We start from the raw sequence: 16,778 nt of genomic DNA, 5'->3' as shown, positions 1-16,778 counted from the left end.
TTGAAAACTTTCCAAATGTTTGCAATGGATGGAGTGAACCTCAACCAGGATAACTCAAAGAAATCTACACCAAGACACAGTCAAACTTCTGAAAACTAAAAACAAAAAATTTGAAAACACACAGAGAAAAATGACACCGTACTTTTGAGGGAAAACAATTTGAAGCACAGCAGTTTTTCGTCAGAAACCATGGACACCAGAAGGAAGCGGCAAACAGTTTTCAAGTGCTGAAAGAGAAGACCTATCAGTCCAGAATTCTATATCCAGTGAAAATAGTGTTTCAGGATTGAATGGGAAATAAGCATGTTCTCCAATGAAGCACAACTAAGGGAATTTGTTGCCAGCAGATATACCCTAAAAGAATGGCTAAAAAGTTCTCTAAACAGAAAGGAAACAATAAATGAATGAATCTCATAACATCAGGAAGGAAGGCTATGGTAAGCAAAAATATGGTTAAGTACAGTAGACTATACTTTTCCTGAGTTTTCTAAATTACGTTTGATGGTTGACGCAAAAATCACAACACTGATTAATGCAGCTCTAAACATATGTGGAGGAAATATTTAAGACAATTATACCTCCAGGAGAAAAAAGGAACATAAAGGGAGGTAAGGTTTCTATACTTCATTATGTCTGGTAAATGGCAATACCAGTAGACTGTGATAAGGTTTGTATAAATAATGTAATACCTAGAGAAACAAAAGCTGTACAACTAAAAGCTATACACTCAAAAACACTATAGATTCCTTATTTCAAAACTTACTACAAGCCCATGAGCCACAACTACTGAGGCTGCGTGCCACAACTTCTGAAGCCTGCATGCCTAGAGCCCGTGCTCCGCAACAAGAGAAGTCACCACAATGAGAACACCGCGCACCATAGCAAAGAGTAGCCCCCGCTCACCGTAACTAGAGAAAGCCTGCTCGCAGTAACGAGGACCCAACGCAGCCAAAAATAAATAAAATAAATTTATTAAAAAAAAAAAACTTACTACAAAGCTACACTAATCAAGACACTGTGTTACTGGCATAAGATTAGACATGTAGATGAATGGAATAGAATTAAGAGTTCAGAAATAAACCCTTACTTTTATTGGCAATGCTTTTCTATTATTATTATTATTATTATTATTTTACTTCCAGTTTTGAGATATAATTGACATACAGCACTGTATAAGTTTTATGTGTACAGTATAATGATTTGACTTACATACATTATGAAATGATGACCACAATAAGTTTAGTGAAGATCCATCCTTTCATAAACATACAAATTTGAAGAAATAGAAAAAAAATTTTTTTCCTTGCGATGAGAACTCTTACGATTTACTTTGTTAACAACTTTAATATAAAACATGCAGCAATGTTAATTATATTTATCATGTTGTACATTATATCCCTAGTACTTATTTATTTTATAACAAATTTGTACCTTTGACTGCCTTCATCCAATTCCCCATTCCCTCCGCAACGCCCTATCTCTGGTAACCACAAGTCTGATCTCTTTTTCTATGAGTTTGTTTGTTTTTGAAGTATAATTGACCTACAACCTATGTCAGTTCCTGGTACATGGCAACTGATTTTCACCAAGATAATTCAATAGGGAAAGAATATTCTTTTCAATGAATGACACTGAGACAACTAGATATCCAAATGCAAAATAATAAAATTGTTTCCCTTCGTCACACCATATACAAAAATTAGCTCAAAATGGATCATTTTGAGTAAATGTAAGAGCTAAAACTATACAACTTTTAGATGAAAACATACATGTAAATCTTCATGACTTTGGATTATGCAATGATTTCTTAGATACAACATGAAAAACACAGCAATAAAAGAAAAAAGATAAATGATATCAAAATTAAAAATTTTTGTGCTTCAAAGTTTACAGTCAGGAAAATGAAAAGACAATGGGAGAAAATTTTTGCAAATAATATATCTGATAAGGAACTTGTATCTAGAATACAAAAAGAACTATTGCAACTTGATAATAAAAAGACAGCCCAATTTAAAAATGGACAAGGGGGGGCTTCCCTGGTGGTGCAGTGGTTAGGATTCTGCCTGCCAATGCAGGGGACACTGGTTTGAGCCCTGGTCTGGGAAGATCCCACATGCTGTGGAGCAACTGAGCCCGTGTGCCACAGCTACTGAGCCTGTGCTCTAGAGCCCACGAGCCACAACTACTGAAGCCCGCACACCTAGAGCCCATGCTCCGCAACAAGAGAAGCCACCCAATGAGAAGCCTGTGCACTGCAATGAAGAGTAGCCCCCCACTCTCCATAACTAGAGAAAGCCCGTGCATGGCACTGAAGACACAACACAGCCAAAAATAAATTTAAAAAAAAAGGACAAAGGATCTGAATAGACATTTCTCCAAAGAAGATTTACAAATGGCCTATAAGCACATGAAAAGACGTTCCACATTATTAGCCATCGAGGAAATATACACAAATTCTTAACCAAATATTGACAAGTAGAATTCATCAATATATAGAAGTAATTATACACCATGTTTAAATGAGGTTTACTCCAGGGATGCAGGCTGGTTCAGTATTTGAAAAGTCAAACAATGTAATCCATCATGTTAACAGGCTAAAAAAAAAAAAATTACATAACATTAACTGCAGAAAAAGCCTTTGAAAAAAATTAAACATTTATTCTTTTAAAATAATTAATTAATTAATTAATTAATTTATTGGCTGCGCGTAGGCTTTCTTTAGTTGCGGTGAGCGGGGGCTACTCTTTGTTGCAGTGTGCAGGCTTCTCATTGTAGTGGCTTCTCTTTGTTGTGAGCACAGGCTCTAGGCACACGGGCTGCAGTAGTTGTGGCACGCGGGCTCAGTAGTTGTGGCTCGCGGGCTCTCGAGTGCAGGATGAGTAGTTGTGGCACACGGGCTTAGTTGCTCTGCGGCATGTGGGATCTTCTCAGACCAGGGCACACCCCCGTGTCCCCTCCATTGGCAGGCAGATTCTTAATCACTGTGCCACCAGGGAAGTCCCTATTCTTTTTTTTTAAACACATCCTTTATTTATTTATTTTTTAAGTATTTATTTATTTATTTGGCTGTGCCGGGTCTTAGTTGCTGCATGCGGGATCTTTAGTTGCGGCATGAAACCTCTTAGTTGCGGCATGTGGGATCTAGTTCCCTGACCAGGGATCAAACCCAGGCCCCCTGCATTGGAAGCGTGGAGCATTAGCCACTGGACCATCGGGGAAGTCCCTAAACATTTATTCTTGATAAAAACTCTCAGAAAAAATAGGAATAGAGGAGAACTTTGTTAAGTTGAAAAGAGTACCTACAAAAAAATCTACAGTTAACGTTATACTTAATGGTGAAAGACTGAATGAATGCTTACCCCCTAAGGTTGGGAACAAAGAAAGGATGTCTGCTCTCACCAGTGCTATTAAACAAAGTGCCAGGAGTGGTAGCCCACTCTATAAGGCAAGAAAAGGAAATAAAAGGGATTCATATCAGGAAGAAAGATTCTGTACACTGAATGTATCAATGTCAATATCTTGGTTGTGATATTGTACTAAAGTTTTGCAAGATGTTACCATTGGGGGGAACGGGGTAAAGGGTACAGGGATCTCTGCATTATTTCTTACTTTAACTGAATGTTAATCTACAATCATTTCAAAATGAAATGTTTAACCTTAAAAAAAATACAGATCGGCCCCAAATCCCTTTTGTTTTTATATGCTTTGCATTCTTAGCATTGCAGGGAAAGGTAAACACGATACTATTGGTGAGAGTATGAACTCTCCTATTCCATGGTCCTTAGAGGGGCCATATTTTTTTAGAGCATGAGTTTTTGCTTTCAATAAAAATATCTCATTCATCAGGCATGATGAATCATCCAACAAGGATGCTGAGTCTCTGAGCTTGAGGCAAGTTTTGTTTTACATAGCTAATGTCAGATATCCAGTCAGCTGCTGGGGTGCTCTAGGAAAAGGAGCAAGAAATGCAAGAAATTGCCCTGAGACCCCAGCAGGTGACAGCCAAATTGGGAAGGAGCGATTATGGTCAATAATCCTGGCAAGAAATCTCTTCTTCCGTGGGGTCTATTGGTCCCTGGTATGTATTCTGGTGAGAAGTGGGCAGAGGAACAAATAATGATAGATTATGCAGTCCTGATGGAGGAAAATGGATAGTAGAGAACCCAGGCTGAGGATGATTTGTTCCCTTTTAAAAACATAATTTGGGGGCTTCCCTGGTGGCGCAGTGGCTAAGAATCCACCTGCCAATGCCAGGGACACAGGTTGGAACCCGCGTCCGGGAAGATCCCACGTGCTGCGGAGCAACTAAGTCCCTGCGGCACAACTACTGAGCCTGCACTCTAGAGCCCGCGTGCCACAACTACTGAAGCCTGCACACCACAACTACTGAAGCCCATGCACCTAGAGCCCGTGCTCTGCAACAAGAGAAGCTACCGCAATGGGAAGCCCGCGCACCGCAACGAAGAGTAGCCCCCGCTCACCGCAACTAGAGAAAGCCCTCGCGCAGCAACGAAGACCCAATGCAGCCAAAAATAAATAAAATGAAATAAATTAAAACAAAACAAAAATGTAATTTGGGAAAGGGGTAACAGTTGTTTAGTGGAAGGGAATTGAATGGCTGAGGGACAGGGGAGGGGGGAGGCTTATCTTGATTTTTGTATTATGTTCATGTATTATCTAATTACAAGAATGAATAAACTTAAAATTAACCGGTGGCCAGATTTCCTATAAGCCTGTCTCGGAGAGTATTTTGCTCAGGTTTTTGCTTGAAGCTTTAAGTCCAGAAAACTGCCACCTTCCCACCTTTGCCCGAATCTACAGGTGTCCCCGGCATGTGGGTTACACTTTTAAGTGTATGGACTGAGTGGAAGTAGCACTGGACTGAGAGTAAGAACACTTGGGTTCTAGTCTTTTGTCTCACTAGGTAGCTGTGACCTTCAGTAAGCTCTTTCAACTATTTCCCCTGGGCTTCAGTTTCCTTATTTGTAAAACAAAGTTTATCTCTAAAGTCCTTGGTCATTTAAAGTTACTGCCTCATTTTCTGCTGCCCCCAGCATTTGAGAGTGGGTGCTTCTGCAGTACATCTCATATGTGTTGAGTAAACATTTATCCACTGGTTAACCAGGTAAAGGCTAAGAGGGGCACATAGAGGATGGCGAGGCGCCCCCCTCTCACTCTTCAGCACAAAGCAGCAGAGCGCAGTGGTTCTATGGGCCTGTGAGTTCCTTGAGACTTTTCACTCCCCAGCCCGATTCCTGCAGTACAGTTAGCTGGTGTTCAACAAATGAGTTAACGTGTGAGGGAAATGAATGAGAAGCGGACCAGGAGGTGTGCAATTATCTAGCTAATTCCTGCAAAAAATTACAGACACGCCGCCTTTCCCTGATGCTTCAAGGAGACTGCCGGGGTGTGAACCTCCTGCAGTTCAGAGGCGAAACCCTTCAGATCTCCGTCGGCTTCAGACAGCGGGCGGGGCTGAGGGGAGAGAGAGAGAGCTCAGAGCTCGCCCGCCCCGCCCCTCGCCGCGCGCGCCCCCGCCGCCGCCGCCGCCGCGCGCCCCTCCCACAGCGCGCGACCCGGGCCGCCGCGAGCCAGGCTGGACGCGCGCGATCTCCTTGTCGCCGCGCGGGTGGGTGGGATCGTGGCGGAGCTCCGGGCGCCGGGGCAGGGGCGGGAGGGCGCCATGGCGGCAGCTGTGGCGGCGGCGTCCGGTCCCCGTGTCGCGGCGAGGTGAGGGGCCGCCTCTTCTCCGCGGCTGAGGAGAACACAGCTGCCCGCCTGCCTTCCACGCGGGCCACGGCTCCGGCATGGCCGGGCTCATTAAGAAGCAGATCCTGAAGCACCTGTCCCGGTGAGAGAGCCAGCCCCGGCCCCAGCGGTCCCGGGCCCTTCCTCGCCCCCTTCGACCCTCCTCCCTGACGCCGTGCTCCTGGCCGGCCTCCCTCTCCTCAGCCCGGGCCGGGACTCGGCGGCGATCCCCGCCTCAACTCGAGCCGGACGGCCGCCTCCCCGCTCCGGTGGCCCCGAACGTTGTCACCACTCTGCTCTTCCCTGGCCCTGGGCCCTCCGGGACCCGACGCCCCTGCCCTTGCGCGTGTGCCCAGGCTCTCCTCCCCAGCCTAACAGCCCCCCGGCCCTCCCGACCCCAAGGGTCTCCTGACCGGCTGCGCGCACCCTCAGTTCCCACACCGCCGGGCAGGTCACCCCGTCCTCCCTTGCATGCCCCCCGGGCCCTCTGCCCGTCACTCCGTGGACCCCGCGGTTTGCATCCTTTCCTGCCCGCCCCGCTGTGTTTCCTCTCGGCTGAGGACCCGCTGCCCCTCCCTCGGGGCCGTCTGCCCACCTCTTGACCCGCCCACCACCGCCACCCCGGCCTTCCTCTTCCTAGTTCTGCTCCGGGCTAGATCCTTCTTCCCCGGCCCCTTCTAAATAAACCTGTCACCCAGTCCTGCATAACCCATATTACGTTCAGATTCCCAACCCCGACACTGGTTTCTCCTTCCCAGAAGCACCCAGCTCCTCCTCTTCATCGTCTGGCTGACCCTGTTGCATCACCCTTGAAAAAGCTAATCCTTGCACCCAGGGCCGTTCCTCTGATCTCCTTTCTCCTTCCTTTGCTTCTCTTCTCCTTACATAGACTAAATGGAGAAGGGCCATGAGAGTTGGGCATAAAGTTTCAACAACCTTCCCTTTAAGATGTGGAGGTTTTTTGACAGCCTGTGAAAAGAACTAAGGACATCCACTTCTACTTTGCAATCATTTATTAAGCAATGTGATGTCCCTCAAGTCATTTGGACCCGAGCCAGGTGACAGGCAAAACAATTCAGTTGTAATTGGGTGACTGCTGACCCCTGACTATGATTGCAGGTTGTCAGAACTGGTGTCCACAAAAATTGGAAGCTAGCCTTTCAGTTCGTTTTCACTCCTTATTCCAGGCGGGGCTTGGTGATGCCTTAATACCTTTAGACAGCCGTTGTCTGTCACGTGGAGAGTGATCCAATCCTTGGCTCCACAGTGGTCAGTGGTTTTCAGGAGGTGTGAGTAGGGGGAGAAGCCAGTCACCATGGGACCCCAGACCTTGCACTCGTGTCTTTCCTGGTCTTCTCATTGCCTTGGTGAGTGGTGTGTGAGACACTATTGCTGTCACTGCATCTCCTTTTCTGGCAGACACTGGCCAATTTACTGTTACTTTGATTTTAGACTTTAATTAGTCATTAGATTCAGATACATCTTTTGGTTAATCACCACACCATGTTTTAAAAGTAAAAGCAGATTGGAGGCTGGAGCTGGAAAGTGCCTTTGGACCCTTTACTTGGTTAATTCCCTAAAATATTCTTTTTCAGGTAACATTCATTTGCGTGTTCCATAAATTTGGTTGTTCTGTGTAAAGACTTATGTGTAGGACTAATGATTGTGAAATGAGACAGAAAATTTAACTAAAGGAAAACCATTAATTTGTGTGAACACAGAATCAGAGAATTTTAAAGTTTAGAGATGACCTTACCTAACATAGCACTGTGTTTAAAAGCCCAGGCTCTTTCTGGTTTCTTTTTCTTTTTTTTTTTTTTTAAGTCTTTATTGAATTTGTTACAATATTGCTTCTATTTTATGTTTTGGTTCTTTGGCCCCAGGCATGGGGGATCCTAGCTCCCCCACCAGGGATCGAACCCTCACCCTCTGCACTGGAAGGTGAAGTCTTAACCACAGGACTGCCAGGGAAGTCCTTTTGGTTTACTTTCTTTAACTGTAAAATGAGGATAATAATAGTATCTAACTCAAAGGGTTATTGTGAGGGTTATATGAGTTAATACACAAGGGCTTGGTGCAGTGCCTAGCACATAGTAAGTGCTCAATAAAACATGAGCTATGGCTAGTTTGGGGGCCACAACTTGTGTGACAATTTGATATAAGCCATAGACTTCTCCAGAAAAATCCACATACACAAACAAGTAATTTTTTATATAAGTTCCCCCGGGGGGGGGGGAGGGAGGGTTAAGAACCCCTTAAAGCACATGCCTTCACCCCATAAGGCATCTTGAGTGAATGCCCTGAATAATCCTTGACTAGTTCAACCTCTCATTTTATGGCTGAGGAAGGTAAAGCCTAGGAGGATAAATGACTTGCCTAAGTTGCAGTGGAAGGTAAGGTAGAGAAATAGAGGGAGTTCCCTGGCGGTCCAGTGGTTAAGACTCAGCGCTTTCACTGTCAAGGGCCCGGATTCAATCCCTAGTCCGGGAACTAGGATCCCACAAGCCTCATGGCCCGGCCAAAAAAAAAGGTAGAGAAATAGAACCCAGCTTTCTAATTCTGGTATACTTTCCCCATAGGACACTCATATTCTGTGCACCCTCTATGAAGATAGAGTTTTTAAAAGAAAAATTTTAATGGTATATGCTGACACATTCAGTGAATCCTTAGTGAACAAAGTACCTCTTTTAGATGAATTAGGGATAGGTATGACAGACATTGGGAGAAGTTTCTTGTTTCCTCAGGGTTGTGTGGTTGACTGAGGAGGTAGGGGGAGAAGGTTATTCAGGGCTGCAATTTCAGGGCTCCGGGAAAAGTGCTAGGACATGGGTCTGATTGGGGGAAAGGTCAAACTCCTGAGGCCTTTCTGTTGGTTTAACTCGGAAAAGCTGCCTTAATCACATGTGACATTTGTGTCTTTGTATGGTCTCTACTACACGTACAGAGGCCGGCCTGCCTGGAGGGGACTATAGCTTCTGTGTCTAGCCAAACCTGATGGGGAAGGATAGAGAAGAGAAGGGATACTGGGTTACTATATTAAGTAAATATTTATAGGTGTTTAATAATTACTTGTTGATGATGACAGTGCCGCTTGACCTGGAAGAGTGTCCTATAGCAGGAAGGATACCCCAGTGACTCACATATTATTTTTAATTTTGGTCATGAAGTTTCAGGTACTAAAGTTTCTTGTTGGAATGCATCCTACTTGTTAGTAGAGTATTTTGATAAACAAGATTTGAAGGAGGTGATGTTCAAGATACTTTTGTTAAGTGTCTTCTCTAGGCCAAGCACTGATCTGGGCACTGGGGATTCAGGAGGAAAGAAGTATAAATCTCTTCTAAGGGCTTTAACCTATGGTTTGGATGACTGCTGTTTAATACAAATAGCTTCAATGTACAGTATTCATTTAAATAAACCCAGGAGGAGACCTTTACTTAGAAACAAAAGTAATCATTTAAAAAATATCCAAAATTGATTTTTCACCGAATTAGATTATTCTTGTTTTAGAACACCTTAGCTAAGACCTTTTGTTATACAAATAAGAAGAAATATGATAGATTGTAAAGTGAGTCAAGGGACTATGGCTCAGGAAAAGAGCGTTTTTTCTGGAGCCAGACAAGCTAGATTCACCTTCCAGCTCTGCCACTTAATGAACAGGGCAGCCTTTCTGAGCCTTAGTTTTCTTATCTGTAAAGGATGAGAATAAGGAAGAATACTACATGCTTTGCAGAATTTTTTGAGAATTGGGGATAAAGTATTTATTATAGTGCCTGGCGTGGAAGTAGCGTTTAATAAAGAGTAGCTATTATCACATGGCCAGAGAATACACTTCCATGGTATGGGTGACAGCAACTAATCCAACTGGCTCTTTTAGAAACCCATCTGAAGTCTGAATTATTTACTCAGAATGGCTGTGGGAAATGTGACCCCGAGTGACAAAGACATGGCTGATAGACATGATAGATATTTTAAAAAACATAAGCATTAGGTGAAATTCAGAGGCATAGAAGATTTCAGAGTCCTTTCAGAGAATAAGAGAGCCTGACTGTGAGCTCAGCCCTCTCAGTTTCTGATCAGTGCCTCCACTCGTTTATACTCACCATCCTGGAGAGATCACTGGGCCAGCCTCTGGTGGACTGCTGGGAGCTGCAGGCTCAGAGACGCTTGCCCTGCTTGCCCAGGGTCTGTTTAGGTGAAGGTTTGTAGGCCTAGTCTCAGCTTCCAGATCACGCCCCTTTATACTAGACTTCACTTATTGTCATCTTCATTTCCCAAATAATTATTTTGTGCATTTTCTGGCAGTAGTGCTATCATATATGTATTTGTTTCCTTCTTCATCTTGTTGCGTTGCTTCAGAATAAGCGCTTTTGTTTACTCAGCAAATATTTAATAGTAATAGCCAACTGTGCGAATAAGCATTTTACAAGTCTTATGATGATTTAATCCTCAGACTAACCCTGTGAAGGAGATATTAGGCCCATTTTATCGATGAAGAAATGAGGCACAGAGAAGTTAAGTAACTTGCCCCAAATCATAACTAGTAAGTGATGGAACTGAGATTCTAACGCAGTCCCTCCCATTCCAGAGCCGGGCTCCTTTTTTTTTTTTTAAATGCCTTATTAATCATCTGTTCTATTTTATTTATTTTAAAAAATTTTATTTATTATTTATTTTTGGTTGCTTTGGGTCTTCGTTGCTGTGCACGGGCATTCCCCAGTTGCAGCGAGTGGGGGCTACTCTTTGTTGCAGTGCACGAGCTTCTCATTGCAGTGGCTTCTCTTGTTGCAGAGCATGGGCTCTAGGCATGCGGGCTTCAGAAGTTGCAACACACAGGCTCAGTAGTTGCGGAGTGCGGGCTCTAGAGTGCAGGCTCAGTAGTTGTGGCGCACGGGATTAGTTGCTCTGCGGCATGTGGGATCTTCCTGGACCAGGGATCGAACCCATGTCCCCTGCATTGGCAGGTGGGTTCTTAACCACTGCACCACCAGGAAAGTCCCCAGAGCCGGGCTCCTTAATCACTCTGCTGCTCTAATGCGTCTCATCTACGGAACATACTCTTGCCGCCAGCACCTACGTGAAGGAAGAGAATATTATCAGCACCAAGAAGCCCCCTTGTGTCTCCTCCCATCATTACCTCTACCAAAGGGTAGCCACTGTCCTGATTTCTAACAGCAAAGATTAGTTTTGTCTTTTTTTGTAATTTATATAAATGGAATCACAGAATGTAGCTTTCATGTCTGGCTTCTTTAGTTCAACATTATTTTTGTGAGGTTAATCTCTGTTGTATCAATTTGTAGATTTTTCATTTTCATTGCTGTCTAGTATTCTATTATGTGAATATACCTAAATGCATTTATACAATTTACTGTTGATGGACATTTGGATAGTTCCTCAGTTTAGGGCTATGCTGGATAGTGTTGTTAGGAACATTCTAGTACATGTCCTTTGGTGAACAAATGTATACATATTGGTTGGGGATATACCTAAGAGTGGAATTTCTGGGTTGTGGGATATGTATATGTTAAATTTTAATAGATATTGCCAAACAGTTTTCCAAAGTGGCTGTACCAATTTGCACTTCCACCAGAAATGTATGAGAGTTCTGGTTGCTCTATATCCTTGCCAACACTTGATATTTTTTATCTTTTTCATTTTAGTCATTCTGATGGGTATGTTTTGAAAATTTCTTTACTTCATCTGTGGTAAACCAGATGGCCACTTTATTTTTGCCTCTGTTTAATTTTCAAGTTCTGATTTATTTGTAAATTTGAGTCACAAGCAAATGTCAGAACCTTGAAAACAGAAGATCTTTTTGGAGAAATGTTCAAATTGGGAGGTTCAATGAAAATAATTAGGGTAATTTGTAACCATTAACCTATAACATTTCTTGCTTGCAATGGATGTGGTGCTTTGCTCCCTGTCAAAATAACAGTCTTGTACCTTGAGAGAAAGGAGGGACCATTCTTTAGGCGTTTGAGTTTTTGTTAAATATTTAGTCTTCAGACTACCCTGGATATTAAATAATTTCATTCTGTTCTATGAGCTTAGTACCCCATTGGCATAGTCTTTTATCTTTACTAAAGAAACTAAAATTTGAATTTCATAGTTTTTGTATTAGAGTCTTTACAACTTTCCAAGGATGATTCTCTTTTATCATAAAGTGGTTGTCTTGTGTCTTAAAAAGTAACATTTATAAGCAATAAAAATTTCAAAGCAGTACAGTCATATGTATCTGACGTGCAAAGCTTAATGTATGATTCACAAATAATGAAATTAGCTGCTTTGAAAAATTAATTGAGAGGCATGTCATTGTAGTAGAAAGAACCAGGACTTTGGATTCTAAAAGGTGGCTGTACATTCTGACTCTGCTACTTGTAAACTGGTGTTCAGCAAGTCTTTTTGCTTCTTGAAGCTTCAGTTTTCTCATCTGTAAAATGGGGGATAATAATGCACTCTGTTGTTTTGAGGGTTAGAAATAATGTATAAAAGTGCCTGGTACTGAAAAAGTATTCAATGAACAGTGACTACTACTTATCTTACTAAAGTTGCTCAAGAGAGATCACTAACAGTGCCTAACTTACCCAAATGTCTAATTCTTTAGATATTTAAGAACTATGTTTCTTAATATTTTAACATGGAGAGGTAGAGATGAATGCTCTGTATCACTGCTTAAGGAGAGAAGGAAACAAGGGCTGGTCCCGTTTATCATTTTTTTCTTATCAAGGCACACTACAAGATAAACTTTGACCTCAGCATAGGTGAAATACTTGAAATGTAATACTGAGTTGGGTCCTTAGAAGATTTAATTATCCAAAGTTTAAGAAGATAGCACAATCATATACTGTATTCTCACAGTGAAAAAAAAAATAAGAGGTCATTTAGTTACCCTCACCTAATATAAAGCCTGGTTGAATAATAATCTGTTAAGTATGGCATTAATTGCTGAAAAAAAAAAAAGGTTCTTTTTATCACAGCTTAATTCTCTACAACCACTGGAGTGTGACCTCCATATGGCAGGGATTATGTCCTTTGGCTACTTTGAAAACCAGAGAGTCTGAAGATGTTTTGAGTGGGTGAAGTGGGTGCAGGAGAAGGTATGTGGAGTGGGAGTGCATAGTTATAACTCAGGGAACCGTAGACCGGAGCAGGAGTGGGGGTGGGAGAGCAGAAGGGCAAGGGAATCCAATTCACCCAGTATCATTAAGGGACCTTTTATCTTTGCGTGATGAAGCAAGTGCTACTGGTGCTGATTATAGATGCTAAAGAACATTTCCCAATATTTATAAGCAGTGGAATAAATGAATCAATCAATATCTGTAGTAAATGGAAAGACTAAGGTGTAAAAATAATTCACATTAGCAAGTTAGGTAAAGGGTATGTAGTTTGTACCTTCTTGCCACAAAAATAAGGACTAGATGTATTATAAATTATTTGTTGATTGACATTGTTTTATTCTCCCACAGCAATGATCATTTTACATGTATACTCAGTCTTTATAGTGCCTTGGAGATATATCTATATCTATATCTATATCTATATCTATATCTATATCTATATCTATCTATCTTGGATGTCAGCCCATCATTTAAAGAATGAGAACACTGATGGTGAGAGGTCAGTGTATTTAAGTCTCTGACTTATGGAAGTGTTATGTTCTCAAAATTTATTTCTAAGTTTGAAATTTGGAGTGTGTGGTCCAGTAGTAGAAATAGTGTTATAAATGTTGAATAGGTTCCCAGTTAGCCCACAAAAGCAATAGTGTGTTAATTATATATAATATAAGCTCACTAGATAGAGATCTGGGTCTTGATTGTTAGGGAACCATTTGAAGGAGACGGGGAGATGAAGAAGAAGAAGAAAACGTTTTTCTTTCCTATTCCTTGGAGTAAGATCTTTTAGATCATCGAGATCATTGTATCTCAGCAAGGACTTTTTTTTTTGGTTGTGATTGAGGAGTGTGACCAGCATTTAATGAGTGGGCTGGAGATGCTGACGTCATGCAGTATGCAGAATCATTTCACACAAAGAAGGATTGTCCTTTGTCTTTTTAAAAATTAATTATTTATTTACTTTTGGCCGCACCAAGTGGCTTACGGGATCTCAGTTCCCCGACCAGGGATTGAACCTGGGCCATGGCAGTGAAAGCCCGGAATCCTAACCATTAGGCTACTAGGGAACTCCCTGTCCTTTGTCCTTTTTGACTTCTGAATGTTTGTTAGATGTTTACAGAGATGAATTACCTGTTTAGATTATGTAAGCCTACTTACATGTAAACACAAAGTACTGCACAGATTTTTTTTTTTTCTTTTTGGCTGCTCTGCGCAGCTTGTGGGATCTTAGTTCCCTGACCAGGAATCAAACCCGTGCCCCCTGCAGTGGAAGCACGGAGTCCTAACCACTGGACCACCAGGGAATTCCCTGCATAGCTTTAAACTAGAGTGAATGTTCCAGGACTGCAGCTACCATGGGGGAAGATTGTTTTGAATGTTATTTTAGAAAATGTTGTCACTCTTGGCAATACCACTCGTAGAGTTGAGTCTGTTAGGGCAGAGAACCACTGAGTTAGTCTGGAATCTGAAACAGCTCAAGTTTGCTCTTGATATACTCGCTCTTCTCTCCTTTATGTCTCTTTCCCACCTCCTAAGGCCCCCCTTCTCATGCACCCATTGCCCCGGTTCTACCCTCAGTCCTGTGCTACCATATCCCCCTACCCTCAGGCCTATATGCTCTGCTCCCTTTACTATCTCACCAAAATTCCCAGTTCATTAGGATATATGATTTCACCCATCTCAAGGGGAGGAGTAGAGAACATATTTGGGAGCAGGAACGCTATTCTAACTAGACCAACTCTAATTCATAATATGTCCTACAGGGTCAGCTCCCCTAAGCTACTCTTACTTTCATAGCTCCTCAATCCACAGATACTCTGGAAGCTCCAAGTTTGTTTTTTATTTTACAAAAGTGGTTTTTGTTGCAGTGGCAGTGAGGATGGGGCAGGGGTCTGGGCAGCAGGGGTCTGGGCAGTGGTATGTATGAGTCATTTGAAAGTTGGGGAGTTCTGAAATGTAGACAATCCAGATAGGGATGGGCTAAGTTCATTCAAGCTGACTTCCTCCCGCCATCTGGTGTAGTGCTTTCCCAGGCAGAGCTGAAAATACCTGTTTTTCTGAAAAAAAAACAAGCTGAAAATGCGTTTCCCTTTTCTAAGAGAAATCTGTTTTTCTTTCTTCTCTCTCTGTGTCTCTTTTTTTGAAATCTGTGTTTTTTAACCTGAGCGAAAGAAGGGGCTGCAGTGTTCAGGAACTCATTTCATTTGAGGAAATGACTTGACAGAGGTCGATATGAAGTTAGAGGCCTGGCAGTGTATTGGGGGATAGCCTTTTGCTGAACTCAGCAGAGCCTCGCCCTCTCCCTTCCTTTCAGGTGGAGTTGGCTGTGGCTCCTCAGTCCTTGGAGCCCACAAGAGAGGTTCCTAAGCCTCTCTGAGGAAGGTTTGCTGCAAGAAAGTTGGATATTCAGCTGCAGGTAGTGTCTCAGCCATTCTCAGATGCGGAGTCTGGCCTTCTGCTCAGCTAGCCCCTGGCCCTTGGCTGTCTTTGAGGACTCTGATTCTGAGACCATTTATTCATTAATTCTTTCCAGAAACTTTTATTGACCACCTGCATTGTATGCCAAGCATCAGGAACTCACAGAGAAATGAGACAAAATTCCTGCTCAGGGACTTAATTGCCTATAGAGACAAATAGGCCTGTAAACAATAAGCCCAGTAGAGCATTCAGAAGTATCCGCGGAGCCAGTGGGGCACAGACAGTCGGGGCAGAAAGGTGATGCCAGGCAGAGTTTGCTGCATGAGCGGTGGTACTGGGTTGAGAAGCAGCAGGTACATTTAGGAGACTGCATGTGGTTCTGCATCACTGAAATGTGGGGTTAGGGGTGAAACACAGCTAGAAATTATGTTGGAAGGATAGAGCCTAGGTCGTAGAGGCCTGAATACTATGCCAAGGCATCTGGATTAGGCTCAGCTTGTTCTTTGTTGCCATCGACCAGCGTCCGAGGCACCTGAAGCTTCTCCATATTCCTCTACCTCTGTTGACTTTGTTTAAAGTCAGAGAGATGGTTTAGTGTGGGCAAGGCTGCAAGTTCTTGAGCCAGATTGCCTGATCTTGAATCCCAGTTTGGTAGCTCTGTGACCTTGGGCAAGTTATTTAACCTTTCTATGCTTAGGTTTCCTCATCTATAAATTGGAGACAATGGTTGTCTTTTATATCATGGGGTCATTGAGAGAAATAAATTAATTAAAAATGTATAAGAAAGTGCTTAGGACAGTGCCTGGAATAAAGTAAGCAATTAAGTGTTAGCTGTTACTTTAAAAATAATTTTTTTTCTCAGAGAAATATCTTCTTTCTTTTTCATTTTTCTAATGTTATTTTTTTTATCATAAAAGCTTTTAGATAGAGCTTTTAGAATATACTTAACCTCTCTCTTTCTCTCCTTTTTAAAAACCTTGCACTTTCTAATTATCGCAACGGGGAAGGGTGTGCCTTCTAACCTCAGCTTCACAGCTTATATTTATTTCTGTGTTTACAGATGGCACTCTTAAACCTGGTTTAACATGTCTGGATAATCAGACATATTATAGTTGATTTGCAATGTGTGAAAGAATGTGATAGATTTTTGGATATACCCCTTAGTTCATTCCACTTATTTGACAATTATCATTTATTTGCTTCTTATTATCAGTAAACATTAATTGAACATCCTTATCCTGGACTTTGTGTTAGACAAAGATCTAAATGACATAGTTCTAGCTTTCAGGGAGCTCATAGTCCTCCTTAGAGACATTTGTTTTTATTTTAAACTCTTCATTGTATCTTCCACAGCTACTTTTTACGGTTTGAACCTACTAACTCTTAGTTGACTGTGCTGCTATCTTAGGTATTTGTTCATTAAATGATCCCTAGGGGAAACTACTCAAAGGCTTGACAGGGCTTTTCTTTCTCCATCAGATGTGAAATAACTCATTTTGAGCA

General features: G+C 42.3%; 1 protein-coding gene across 1 annotated transcript in view; it reads left to right on the top strand.

The window, feature by feature from the left end:
• The first annotated feature begins 5,678 nt into the window (after positions 1–5,678).
• BLTP3A (bridge-like lipid transfer protein family member 3A) overlaps positions 5,679–16,778 on the top strand; it is a 55,229-nt gene continuing 44,129 nt past the window's right edge. Inside the window, exon 1 of the mRNA XM_061195135.1 lies at positions 5,679–5,851. Coding sequence (XP_061051118.1) covers positions 5,808–5,851 — 44 coding nt within the window. The 5' untranslated portion in view covers positions 5,679–5,807. The remainder of the gene's footprint in view (positions 5,852–16,778) is intronic.

Source organism: Eubalaena glacialis, chromosome 7 (genome assembly GCF_028564815.1).
Source record: "Eubalaena glacialis isolate mEubGla1 chromosome 7, mEubGla1.1.hap2.+ XY, whole genome shotgun sequence".
Lineage (NCBI taxonomy): Eukaryota > Metazoa > Chordata > Mammalia > Artiodactyla > Balaenidae > Eubalaena > Eubalaena glacialis.
This window is presented reverse-complemented; position numbering and strand designations above follow the sequence as displayed.